General features: G+C 39.8%; 1 protein-coding gene and 1 long non-coding RNA gene across 4 annotated transcripts; one reads left to right on the top strand and one right to left on the bottom strand.

Annotated features, from left to right (window-relative positions):
• Window positions 1-359: 359 nt before the first annotated feature.
• On the top strand, window positions 360-11,073 carry LOC110931073. 2 transcript variants are annotated; one of them, XR_002588177.2, is made up of 4 exons: window positions 360-925; window positions 1,123-1,206; window positions 9,057-9,261; window positions 10,935-11,073. It is a non-coding gene; the product is annotated as an uncharacterized LOC110931073 (long non-coding RNA). The 2 variants fall into 2 exon arrangements; XR_002588176.2 differs by lacking the exons at window positions 9,057-9,261; window positions 10,935-11,073 and having other exon boundaries at window positions 366-925; window positions 1,123-1,403.
• LOC110931072 (subtilisin-like protease SBT4.14) lies at window positions 8,270-12,432 on the bottom strand. 2 transcript variants are annotated; one of them, XM_022174474.2, is made up of 11 exons: window positions 12,187-12,432; window positions 12,022-12,113; window positions 11,777-11,874; window positions 11,066-11,206; window positions 10,880-10,985; window positions 10,287-10,800; window positions 9,848-9,945; window positions 9,545-9,769; window positions 9,340-9,448; window positions 9,024-9,237; window positions 8,270-8,916 (listed from the first exon to the last, which is right to left on the bottom strand). In XM_022174474.2, exons 1-11 carry the CDS (start codon window positions 12,271-12,273, stop codon window positions 8,360-8,362), a joined length of 2,241 nt encoding a protein of 746 aa, XP_022030166.1. In that variant the 5' UTR covers window positions 12,274-12,432; the 3' UTR covers window positions 8,270-8,359. The 2 variants fall into 2 exon arrangements, with proteins under 2 accessions (XP_022030166.1, XP_035843709.1); XM_035987816.1 differs by having other exon boundaries at window positions 8,270-8,912.
• Between the last annotated feature and the right edge of the window lie 9 nt (window positions 12,433-12,441).

Below are 12,441 nucleotides of genomic sequence, written 5' to 3'. Positions count from 1 at the left end.
TAAAGTTGCTAGATGGTCGGTACTACTCGGTAGTTACAAAAATCTGTAGTTAAGAATTAAGGAATAAAAAAAAAAGTAGTCCCAAGGTGGGGCCCAAGGGAAGGCCCAATGGGGTGGCTTGGTGGTCATGAGAGAGGCTGGCTGAGAGGGGCTTATGTTATGACTTGCGATTCATATAAAATTAAATTTTAATCATTTTTTTTCTTTTTTTATAAAAAAGTCATTTTTATTTTAAAATATTCACAAAAAAACAAAACAAAAAAGTATAGCATTAATTTTACATAGAAGTTTAGAAATAATCTATATACTATATAATAAAAGAAACCACATTTGGACACTTGTCATCACCACAATTCACCTCATCCCCTCTAACCCAATGTGCATTCACACGGGCCTAAGATCCGGATTAGTGACCCGCATATTTTTTTTTCCGACAATCTCTTTTCTCTATGAAAACACAATTGGGTTTTTTCTTCATCGTCATCACCAGAAACCCTAATTTAACACTTCCATGCCTCCTTTCCATTATATACTTGAGTTTTTTTTTTTCAGCATCAAATTCTCTTTTTCTTGATCTTCGTTTGAAAGCAAGCCCAATGGGAATAGCTGCTGGAAGTTCTAATGGATTCTCACAAACACTAATTCTAAAAGGTTAGTATTCGATTTCTTGTAAAGTATTGTTTTCATGGTGCCACAAACCCTAATCGTTGCATACGGCTATTTCAATCCTATCTGATCAAGATTCGTCTTTAATTTGATTAATTCAAACGTTTGTGCCACAAACCCTAATCGTTGCATACGGACAACAAATCTGCCCTTGAAACAATACACAAGGAAATGTACAGAATAGAAGGTCAGATGGAGGAAGTTTAGGACCCGAAGTACGTTTGCGTGAAAGGCGACATCAACTTCTCGATCAGAGATGGTATTTATTAATTTTTATAGATTTAAAATTGTGTTTAATGCATCTTTTTTGCTGTTTGTGCTATGTTCTCTTATTGAATAAGATTGAGAAGTTTTAGTGTCCAAAAAGTGTGATTAACGATTAAAGAATGAAGAACAATGTTGAGAGTACGTAATCCTTGCAATGCTGAAGATGATGTATGTGTTTGGTAATTATAGGATGATGACATAGTGAATATATGGAATCTCAGAGGCTCAAAAAGTGTAGTGCTGCTGCCTTGGATATGATCTCTAATGTGTTTGGTAATGAGATTTTTTCAGCTATTGTTCTATAGAATTCGGAACCTTAGTTTCGATATAAATCATGAGTTTATTGGTATTATTCATGCAGTTTATTTTCTTTCTTTTTTGTATGTATGGCTTTCTGTGTCTATATTAACTCTCTATGAGCCTTAATGTATCACTCATGATTTTTATTAATCTTGACACTTTTGGCAGTAGATGCATAAAGCACTTTTGTTGTATGTAATTATAGAAGGGATGTAAATGTTGATCGTTAGACTATTTTGAACTTATATGTTTTGTTTATGGACTGAAATGAGAATGATCGTTAGACTATGGAGTATGGGGTGGGGTTGGGGCATGGGTTGGGTACAAACGCTCAAGTCACCACCTCGGGTGGGCTTGGGTTTCGGCGTGGCCCCTTGGGCGGGGGTTTCAGCCCGGGCGTTGGGCGGGGCTACCCACATGATATGGCGGAACCTCATTGGCCAAGAGCACTAGCCCTTTGAAATTGGCTTTTTTTCCACGCCACCCGAGCCACGCCCCACCATACCCCTTTGAAATTGGCTTTTGGTCTTGGGTGTCCCGTACTCCACGTGTCGCACCATGCCCCCAATCCACGCCCCACCATACCCCAAGTTCTTATTGTTTAAAATGTGAAGGATTTTGTAGTAAAGTTTAATTGGATATTCTTTAACTTAATCTTTTATGATTCTGGCTAAAAGACTTGACTTATGCATTGTTTTTACAATTTTTGGTAGTAAGGTCTATGAACTTCTATTTAGTCTTTTAGATCATGTGGTTTTCGTTTGATCTTTGCGGGTCAAACTTGCATGTATGATTTACTTATTTTGATTTAGGTGACAACAACATATTTATGTTTTCTTTCTATTGTCATAAATTTGCAATGTAATACGTTCTAGAATTTGGCTACAATCATCAAAAGGAAACAATTATACGGGTCAAGGATTTAGTTTTGTAAGTAGTCAAGAGTTTGCATTAATAATTTTTGTATAGAATATAAAAATCTGATACATCTTTTACTTAAAAATTGCATTACATTTATTTATATGTATAACTTATTTATATGAAATATTTATAAAATTTTAAATTAGATCATTTTCATTATTCAACCCGTGTAACACACGGGTCAATAACCTAGTTACATGGATAAACAAAGTCTATAGTCTATGTAAAAAGGTAGTAAAAAAGTTTTCAAGTAAAAAAATTATTACTTCGTTTTATAGTGTCTGAATTGTTAGCTAATAAAATACTTAATTTAACACATTCATTTTTTTTGTTATCCAGCAAAACTTTAAAACAAGCTTCAAAGATTATAAAACATGTCAGGTAGCTTGTTAAATATTAGACAAATATATATTTAGTTTATATTAGAGGGTTTATTATGTAAATGTTTACTCTATTTATATCTCTTGTATTCTCCTTAATTACACACAATATTCAATACAATACAATTACGTATTTACCAAGTTTAACTTGGTATCAGAGCCTTGCTCTGGAACCCTAATTCTGCCGCCACCATAATTACTCTATTTTCCGATCAGCCTATCAGTCGATCAGCCTTCATCTCCGATGGCATTCCTTCAATCCTTTTCTGATGCCGCCAAAACCACTCACAATTCCCACAAGTTTGCATTCAAACTGTCTCCCACGAATTATGGCTACTGGAAAGCCATTCTACACCCCTTTTTGGTTACAAACAACCTTTATGGATATGTGGATGGATCAATCCCCTGTCCAGCAGCCACCATCCCAGCAGCCTCCCCTTCCACCGAACAGCCTGCCCCCAAACCTCAAGATAATCCGAACCATGCAACTTGGCTGTCCAATGATGCGCATATTCGCATGCTTCTCTTGTCAACAATATCTGAATCTGCTTTTGGTCATGTTCAACACACCACAACATCACATGACCTGTGGTTAGCCCTTGAACGAGCGTATGCTCCAAACACTATCTCACGTGAGTTTACACTCAAATAGCAACTATTGAAGATTGCCATGCAAAGTGACGAGTCACCGTCGTCCTATCTTGAACGAGCACAAGAATATGCTGATGCACTTGCCAATATTGGTGAACCTGTCAAAGACAAAGATTTGGTTATGCTTGCTGTTGCTGGACTACGGGAAGAATATCGTGGTCTCAAAGGTAATATAGTTGCTCGACAATCTCCTCCAGCGTTCAGTGAATTATATGCACTCTTATCTGACCATGATTTTCTGGTTAGAAAACCCGAATCCATCCCCCCTACCCAAGCCTTCACAGCCGTGACCAACAGCCCGCCTCTGACCCTCAACCTAATCCAACTCTTCAGGCCTTACAACAACTTTTGACCCACCTTAACTTACAACCCACACCTACACAGCCACCATCTCAAGCCTTTTACACCAACAGGTCTGGTTACAACCGGGGTCGGGGCCAAAACAATCACAATAATCGTCGTGGTAGAGGCTCCTACAACAATTCCAACCACAACAACAACAGCCGTAACCCACCAAATAATGGTAATAACCGTAACCCGTTTCCATGGGCTTCTACCCAAACCACCGTGTATGGTACCTGTAACCGATGTGGCATCGGCCACATCCCGTCTTAATGTCCCAACAGGGACCCAACTACTATTCGGGGACGGTCACCATCTGCAAACTACTCGGATGTTCACTCTCAATCTTCCACACCTTGGCGTCCGGACACAGGTGCCACTAATCATGTTGCTCCTGATCTTTCTACTTTTGACTATTCTGAGCCATATTTTGGTGGGGACAATCTTCGTGTTGGTGATGGTAAGCCTCTCCCTATCCTTCATATTGGTTCTACTCGTTACTACTCACCCAACAAAACCTTTTCACTTAAAAATATTCTTCATGTTCCCCAAATCAAACAAAACCTACTTTCTGTTCAACAATTTTGTCATGATAATAATGTGTTTTTTGAGTTTCACTCTACTTTCTTTTCTGTGAAGGACAAGTCTACACGCACTACCCTCCTCATGGGTCCCAGCAATGATGGTCTATATACATTTTGTCTTCCTCGGATTCAAGATGTTCCCAAAGTTGCTTTCTCTACTGCTCGTGCCTCCTCCAAGACTTGGCATCAAAGACTTGGACATCCCCATCATCAACTTTTGAAGTCTATGTTTTCCAAATTTTGTTTACCTGTTTCTGACAAACATTCTAGTTTTGCTTGTGACTCTTGTTGCGTGGGAAAATCTTCCAAACTATCTTTACCTTTATCTGATTATCATAGTTCACATGTTTTGGATTTGGTTATTTGTGATGTATGGGACCTGCATCTGTTACCTCATTTGATGGTCACAATTACTTTCTTTTGTGTGTGGATCATTACTCTAAATTTATGTGGTTCTTCCCATTAAAACTTAAGTCAGATGTCTTCGAAACATTTAAACAATTCATCACCATGGCTGAACGTCAATTTCAAACAAAATTAAAATCGGTTCAAACAGACTGGGGGGTGAGTTCCGCAGGTTATCACCTCTCTTTTTGGAACGTGGCATCATCCATCGACTCTCTTGTCCACATACAAGCGAGCAAAATGGTGTTGTCGAGAGACGTCACCGCCATGTTGTCGAAACCGGGCTTACTTTACTGGCCCAATCACATGTTCCACAGCGGTTTTGGGATTTTGCTTTTGGCACCGCTGTTTATCTCATTAATCGAATGCCTTCTCGCTCGAACTCACGAGTCTCCCCATTCGAGCAACTTTTTCGATATCAACCCGATTTCTCCTTTCTCCGGGTATTTGGGTGTCAATGTTACCCACATCTTCGTGCATACAACTCCCACAAAATAGATTTTCGGTCTATCCCGTGTGTGTTTCTCGGGTACAGTACCCTCCATCACGGGTATCGGTGCTTTGATCCCAAAACCAATCGTCTCTATGTAGCCCGGCATGTTCGGTTTCATGAACATGTTTTCCCCTTTCAACCCTCACCTCGTGCCTCTCAACCCAGTCCTATACCCACATCTCCTTACTACTCCTCCTATCCCACTTCACATACCGTACCCTCGGCTCCATCCAACTCACCTACATCCTCTCCATTACCCGAGTCACCCACCAACAGCCCCTCCCCAAACCAGCCTACCACCCCTACTGGCCCAACATCAGCCCCTGATTCCACCTCTTCTACATCCCCAAACCAACCCACATCAGCCCCTTCAGCCTCACCGATTCCTACCCCTCCACCACCACCACCTATCCGCACTCGTCCACCAAATCTACGACCTAATCCAAAGAAAACCAACCGTTATAATCCTTCCGCAAATACCTCCTATATCTCCCCACCCACCGAACCTACCTCCTTTAGCGTTGCCAACAAAGATCCTCACTGGCGACAGGCCATGGCTGATGAATATTCAGCTTTAGTTCGGAATGGCACATGGTCATTGGTTCCACGTAGTCCGAACACTAATGTTGTGGATTGTAAATGGGTGTACAAAATGAAACAAGACCAAACTGGGGCTATCACGCGTTACAAAGCGCGTTTGGTTGCTAAGGGTTTTCGACAACAACCGGGTGTTGACTATCATGACACTTTTAGCCCAGTCATTAAGGCTACTACTATCCGTACGGTCCTTTCTATTGCTGTTACAAAAGGTTGGCCCCTCCGCCAATTAGACGTTCAAAATGCATTTTTACATGGGGATCTCAAGGAAACCGTTTACCTACAACAACCGCCAGGGTTTGTTGATCCCATGAGACCGGATCACGTGTGCCTCCTTCACAAGTCTCTCTATGGCCTCAAACAAGCACCCCGGGCATGGTTTCATCGACTCTCTTCTGTCCTACGCAGCCTCGGTTTTAGGGGCTCTAAAACGGATCCTTCCTTGTTTATCTACTCGTCAGGTAAAACGCTGCTATACATGTTGGTTTATGTCGATGATATCATACTCACGGGAAATGACTCGGATGCTATTGACACTATCGTACGTCGTCTAAGTCATACATTTGCTCTACAAGATTTGGGAAAATTGTCCTACTTTTTGGGTATTGAGATTGTTTACCGTGACAGGGATATTGTTTTGTCTCAGAAGAAATATATACTAGACTTGCTTCACCGGGCCAACATGTCTCTTGCTAAACCGGTTCCATCTCCCATGACCACCTCGTCTAATCTGTCTCTCAGTGACAGTCCTCCCCATGACAACCCAGTTCAATATCGCCAAATGGTTGGGGCACTACAGTATGTTACATTGTCTAGACCCGACCTTGCCTTTGCAGTCAACAAGGTCTGCCAATTCATGCAGGCTCCTACAACTAATCACTGGTCAGCGGTTAAACGAATATTACGGTATCTTCAGGGCACAATCAATCATGGTCTTCTCCTTCGTCATGATTCGGGTTCGTTACTTCATGCTTATACGGATGCTCAACTCACTGCCTTCTCTGACGCAGATTAGGCTGGTTGCCCGGATGACCGTCGATCCACCGGCGGATTTGCTATATATCTAGGCAGGAATCTTGTCTCTTGGGCTGCCCGTAAACAGAAAACTGTCTCTCGGTCATCTACAGAATCCGAATACAAAGCTCTTGCAGACACTGTTGCTGAACTGACTTGGCTTGAGACGCTTTTGAGAGAATTATGTTTTCCTGTTAAGATTGCTCCAACATTGTGGTGTGATAACTTGGGGGCTACCTACTTGTCGGCTAATCCGGTCTTCCATGCAAGAACGAAACATGTTGAAGTTGACTTTCATTTTGTTCGGGAAAAGGTGGCTCAACGAAAATTGCATGTCCAATTTATCTCCACACATGATCAGATCGCTGATGTGTTTACTAAGGCCTTACCGTCACAACGATTTCTTCTTTTGAGATCCAAGCTACAGGTCGAACCTCGGCCTTAGCTTGCGGGGGAATATTAGACAAATATATATTTAGTTTATATTAGAGGGTTTATTATGTAAATGTTTACTCTATTTATATCTCTTGTATTCTCCTTGATTACACACAATATTCAATACAATACAATTACGTATTTACCAAGTTTAACTTTAAAAAACTTAATAATCAGGTAGCTTGTTAAAAAACTTAATTATTTGGCTCTGAAATTTTCAAGTTTTATATTGACACAATTTTCGATTTCTTATGATACATTTGTGAACACTAATGCTACAAATCGGTTCTCAAGATTTACCTTTACGAATTGTCGTTTGTGGTCCAAACTTGAATATTCATTTTGGGTCCTTATTTTGTTTGTGCTAGAAAGTAGACGAGTGAGGATGCAGATTGTCTCGAATGATATTAGTATCCAATCTGACAGCTTAGTTCTAAAATCAGGTGTTTGATAAAATGCCTAAACGAATATTCTAAATGAATTGCACATCTAAATGACTAAATCTAGCCAATTGTTCCCACAAATGATCATACATGTATGTTTAAATATAATACCCATACAACTCATGAAATCTTATCTTCTAAGTTTTACGTTTCCTTGTGATTACTCGTCCTGTTTTCTTAGAAAGATTCAAGACCAGTGGCGGAGCTTGACCAAAAGTTTCAAGGGGGCAGCATAAAGTGATGGGACCCAAATTTTTTTTCCTATCGTTATGTTTCGGGTCGGGTCAGGTCGGCTATCAATTCGGGTCAAGTAAAATAATAATAGTTCCAAATAAAACTAAAAAAATTCATTCATTCAAAGGACCCGTTCTTAGACATAAAAATTTGTGATTAAGTTTATTGTATGGTGGGTAACCTAGGGTTAAATAAATAAGAGTTAAAATATATTTACAAAACTACCCATCACTTATATACAAAGTGGTAACAAACTTTACTTTAATTTATATAATGTATAAAGATTTAAGAAAAATAATTAGGGGGGGGGGGGGGGGCGATCCTATATAATTTTTAAAATTTCCGGACGAAAAATCAGAACCTATACACTTCTAACCGAAATATTGGGGTGGGCGGGTGCACCCCCGGGCACCAACAAACCTTCGCCCCTGTTCAAGACCTCATATTTATTGATGGTTTTGTATGCCAACTGTTGCATTTTGGTAATTCCAACAGGTGAGATTTTACTTCATGACTTTTAATTAAGAGCTTGTGTTGTTTATGCTGCATTTGCCATATCCATTACAAATATAAACACACTGAGAAATTAGCAGCAAACTTTATTCACTATGTAATCTATATCCCTCCTCAACTCTCATATTGTGGATTAACAACAACAATTGGACTCCTTACAATATTACAACAACTTCTCCATATCAATGATCCTGAAACCACAAGTTTCTTGCTAACGTTAAAGTTTGCACTCACCGTAACTTTGAAGCTTCTCCTTTGTGAGGCATGTGAGAACGAAAGGGTCGTTGGTTCGACTGTTATGTTCACTCCTTTTGGTGCTCTAATGTTGGCATTGTAAATAGATTTATCATGGCCTACATTAGTTACACTTCTTCTGAAAATGCCTGTAGTTATCCCTTTCTTCTTCTTTAACGTAAGTTGCATGGTAGGGTAGTTAATGGCGTCTTCACTGACAAGTGGTGGAAGCAATGAGGCACAATCAATCTTTGATTTGGAACCAATCAAAGTTGCGATTGATGATCCGTCGTATCCCTCATGGCATAGAAACTGTACATAGGACATACTGTCCATATCATAGATCAACCCTGGACTCACGGCCCGTCTAGGGTTCAGTTGACCAACACCATAGTCCAACTCAGCATTTTGGTTAACCCTTGAGCTCATAGGTCTTGCTTTTATCATGTCAAAAGTAAGCTTTAGTGACACATGCTGATGAAAAAGTCTGTCTTTATATTTTTAAGCTCTTTTCTTATAATACATTTAGGTTTAGTAAATTCACCTGAGGTCATAATAGCTGATTTTATCGCTGCAGGGGACCAATTTGGATGGAAAGATTTAACATAGGCAGCCGTCCCTGCAACATGTGGACAAGCCATAGAAGTTCCAGACATTATGGTAAATTTTGAGTACTGTGTATCGCCTTGTAGCCCAGTGAGTGTATGTAGAGGGGTATAGGCTGCCAAGATGTCAACTCCTGGTGCTGCAATATCTGGCTGTTTAATGGGACAAATGACTCGGTAAGTATTTATTATTAGTTACAACAACCAACTACATAAGTAAATGGAGTTTTGAGTTTCATGTTGTGTCTTGAAAACCTTTAGTACATGTTTTGTTCCTGGATTTGGACCCCTTGATGAAAATGTAGCAACAAAAGGAGCTGAAACCTTCACTTGTTCAGACTTGTGTATCACTGCAGATGGTGATCTGCATTTCAGAAGGTTTGACCAGTTTGAGATAAATCACAACCCAAACTGACCCATTCATAAGTAAATGGGTCAAAATAAATGATACTTTATTTACCTAGTGGAATGTATATATTTACTGATGATTTCACCAGCAGTAGAATTAACCATGGTTGCAGGTGCCATGAAAATCATGGGAGTATCTAGAAACACTTCACTTTCAATGATGGTCCCCACTCCTCCGAGTCCTTTGATAACTGAATCAGAACCCCAAGTCCCTAGCTTACACTCAACAAGCTTCCCCTTCACTTTACTCGGGTCCAAAGTGTTTTCCAGGCAAAACCTGACAAACAGTAATAATAAATACACATGATTCTTCTGGTTTTAATTAACCTGTGTAATTCATGTATGATAAATATACCCTGCACTCTCTTGGCTTTCGGAGTTTATGGCCACATCAGCTCCACTGGTGATTGGGTAAAGCTTTTGCTTTGGGTTAAAACCATTTATCCCAATTCCCTGCACGCACCACATTTGCTGTTGAGAACCTCATCGAACCTAACAATCTTGTTACAGCTCGGCTCAATTTCTTATAAACGAGTGTAGCTTAAAAGGCAACATGTCAAATGAGCTAAGTGGTTGCCAAGCGTGTTATTAGTGCGTAAAAACCTTCTAAATATTATTATTAAAAAGTTGAGTGAACTTTAGCTATCACATTTGACAAACTAGTTATATATTTTAAAAAAAACATCCATAAATTTTCAACTGAAAGTGTTTTGGGTCAAACCAACCCGTACCAAAAGTTTTCTGTTTTGACTGGTTACCCAACCCAATTGGCCCGGGCATCATGTTGAACTTACAGTTAGAGTCTTCCCGTTACCCAATACAACTTTGCTTTGGAACCCTCGGTCAATGCCACTGGCCGCCACAGTCAAAAGCCATGGTGCGTGATTCGTAACACTGCCTAAACTAGGCCCATCATTCCCAGCAGAAGCCACAGTAAGAATGCCCTTATTCATGGCGTGAAACGAAGCCACAGACATAGTATCACTTGTGTAGGCACCAGTTAGACCACCTATTGAGATTGATATAATATCAACTCCATCATGAATGGCTGCATCAAACCCAGCTAACAAGTCCATGTCTGAGCAACCTGAGCTAGCCCAACAGACCTTGTACATTGCAACCCTAGCTGATGGCACTGCCCCACGTGCTGTACCTTTGGCTAAACCGAATAGCTCTGCATTATGGACTGGGCTTCCAGCTGCAGTCGATGACGTGTGGGTCCCATGCCCGTCCGTGTCCACCGGTGATAGAATGTCACCAGGATCTGGATTTCCGTCTAGCTTGAAGTACTTGGCACCTATAAGCTTGCTTTAAAAACATGTACACGAAGAAATTCAATCAAATCTAAACATCGGCTAATATGAATATATGAGTTTTAATAGCATACTTGTTGCATCCTGAAAAGTTAGCAAAATGATGACAAGACCCTTTCCATTTTGCAGGTGGAGGGCCAAATCCATTGTCATTAAAGCTTTCAGATTGCGGGGTTATTCCTGGTACATTAAAATCCAAAACTTTATAAAACCACCATTAGGGAAACAAAGTTGACACGCTATATTGAAATATTGTGTACCTGTATCCATAACACCGATAATAACATCGCTTTCAAGCTTCTTTCTTCTTGCTGTTTGAGGAAATCCTATAAAATCCCATGATCTTGTTGTATGTAGTTTGCGGTACTGATTTAAAATCACAGATTGCACACCATCCATACCTTCAAAAAAATTATAACAACCAAATCATTAACAAGCTCACACACACCTGTGTAGGCTAAGTAGCACGGGAACGGGTACGGGATCGGGGTACGGGGACGATACGGGAACGAGGAACGGCAAAACTCAAAATTTCAAGATACGGGTACGGCAATAAAAAATATAAAAAAATAAAAATATATTAAACAAATTCCAAAAATACTACATCTTCCAAAGGTAATTAATTATCAATAATCAAATCATTTTCAAATTCCGGTTCATCTAGTGAGAGATCGACAATCGATAGAGAATTAGAGATGATGAGACTTGAGAGTTTAGAGATTAGAGAAGCCGAATATCATAGGTCTATTTATTTAATGGCCGGTTGTGGAATTTGAAAGGGTTAAAACCCTAAAATTAAATAGAAACGGGCTGGATACTTCTACCAGATACGTCCCCGACATTGGAAACGTTTAGGAAACGTCCCCGACGAGTACCCACGGTGTTTCCGTCCCCGACAAGTACCCGATACGGGTACGGCCACATAAATGGAGTCCCCGTGCTACATAGTGTGTAGGGCTGCAAACACATACCAGATAAGTCTCTAGCTTCAGATTCTGAGAGCTTTGCTGCAAACGCGTTAAAGCTTTTTGTATAACTATAGACATGGGCCTTCTTTGCATCTAGCTCACTATATGCCAACGCACACGCCAGTATGTAAGGGATGGCAAAAACAGGTGGGTCGGTAACAAGTAAAAAGTGACTTGGCGTATAGTTATAAATAAACAATGTTTTAAATATTATTACAAAATAATGTTACACTTTCCATTTGTACTACCTTCCTTTCAATGCCGATAGGAGGCTGATGTGTGTATTTGCCTTGGATTCTTTGTTAACCGACTGATCGCTCAAGAAGACAATGTAATAGTTCTGCAGGCAACAACTGATAGATTTTATACAACTTGTACAACAGTAACAGAAATGCATATATGTTTAACATCACCTTTATTTCTCCTTTAACTCCTAACAAGTGACCTCTTGTAATGAAAAAGAGTATAAAACCGTAAACCAAAAGTAAGCATCTCGACATCCTTGGATAGCTTATGTTTGTTTTAGTGAACTATACTTACCGACAACAAAAAGATAGCATGGAGATAGTAGCTTTGTGTGGATTATAAATAGTGGGTTAACTTCTTAGTTGAGTATGTCTCCATTGGAAAACCTTAAAGAAAGATTTTGGTCTTATGTTGTGCTAGAA

Source organism: Helianthus annuus, chromosome 3 (assembly GCF_002127325.2).
Source record: "Helianthus annuus cultivar XRQ/B chromosome 3, HanXRQr2.0-SUNRISE, whole genome shotgun sequence".
NCBI lineage: Eukaryota > Viridiplantae > Streptophyta > Magnoliopsida > Asterales > Asteraceae > Helianthus > Helianthus annuus.
Note: the sequence above shows the minus strand (reverse complement) of the source record. Positions and strands in the feature narration are given on the sequence as shown.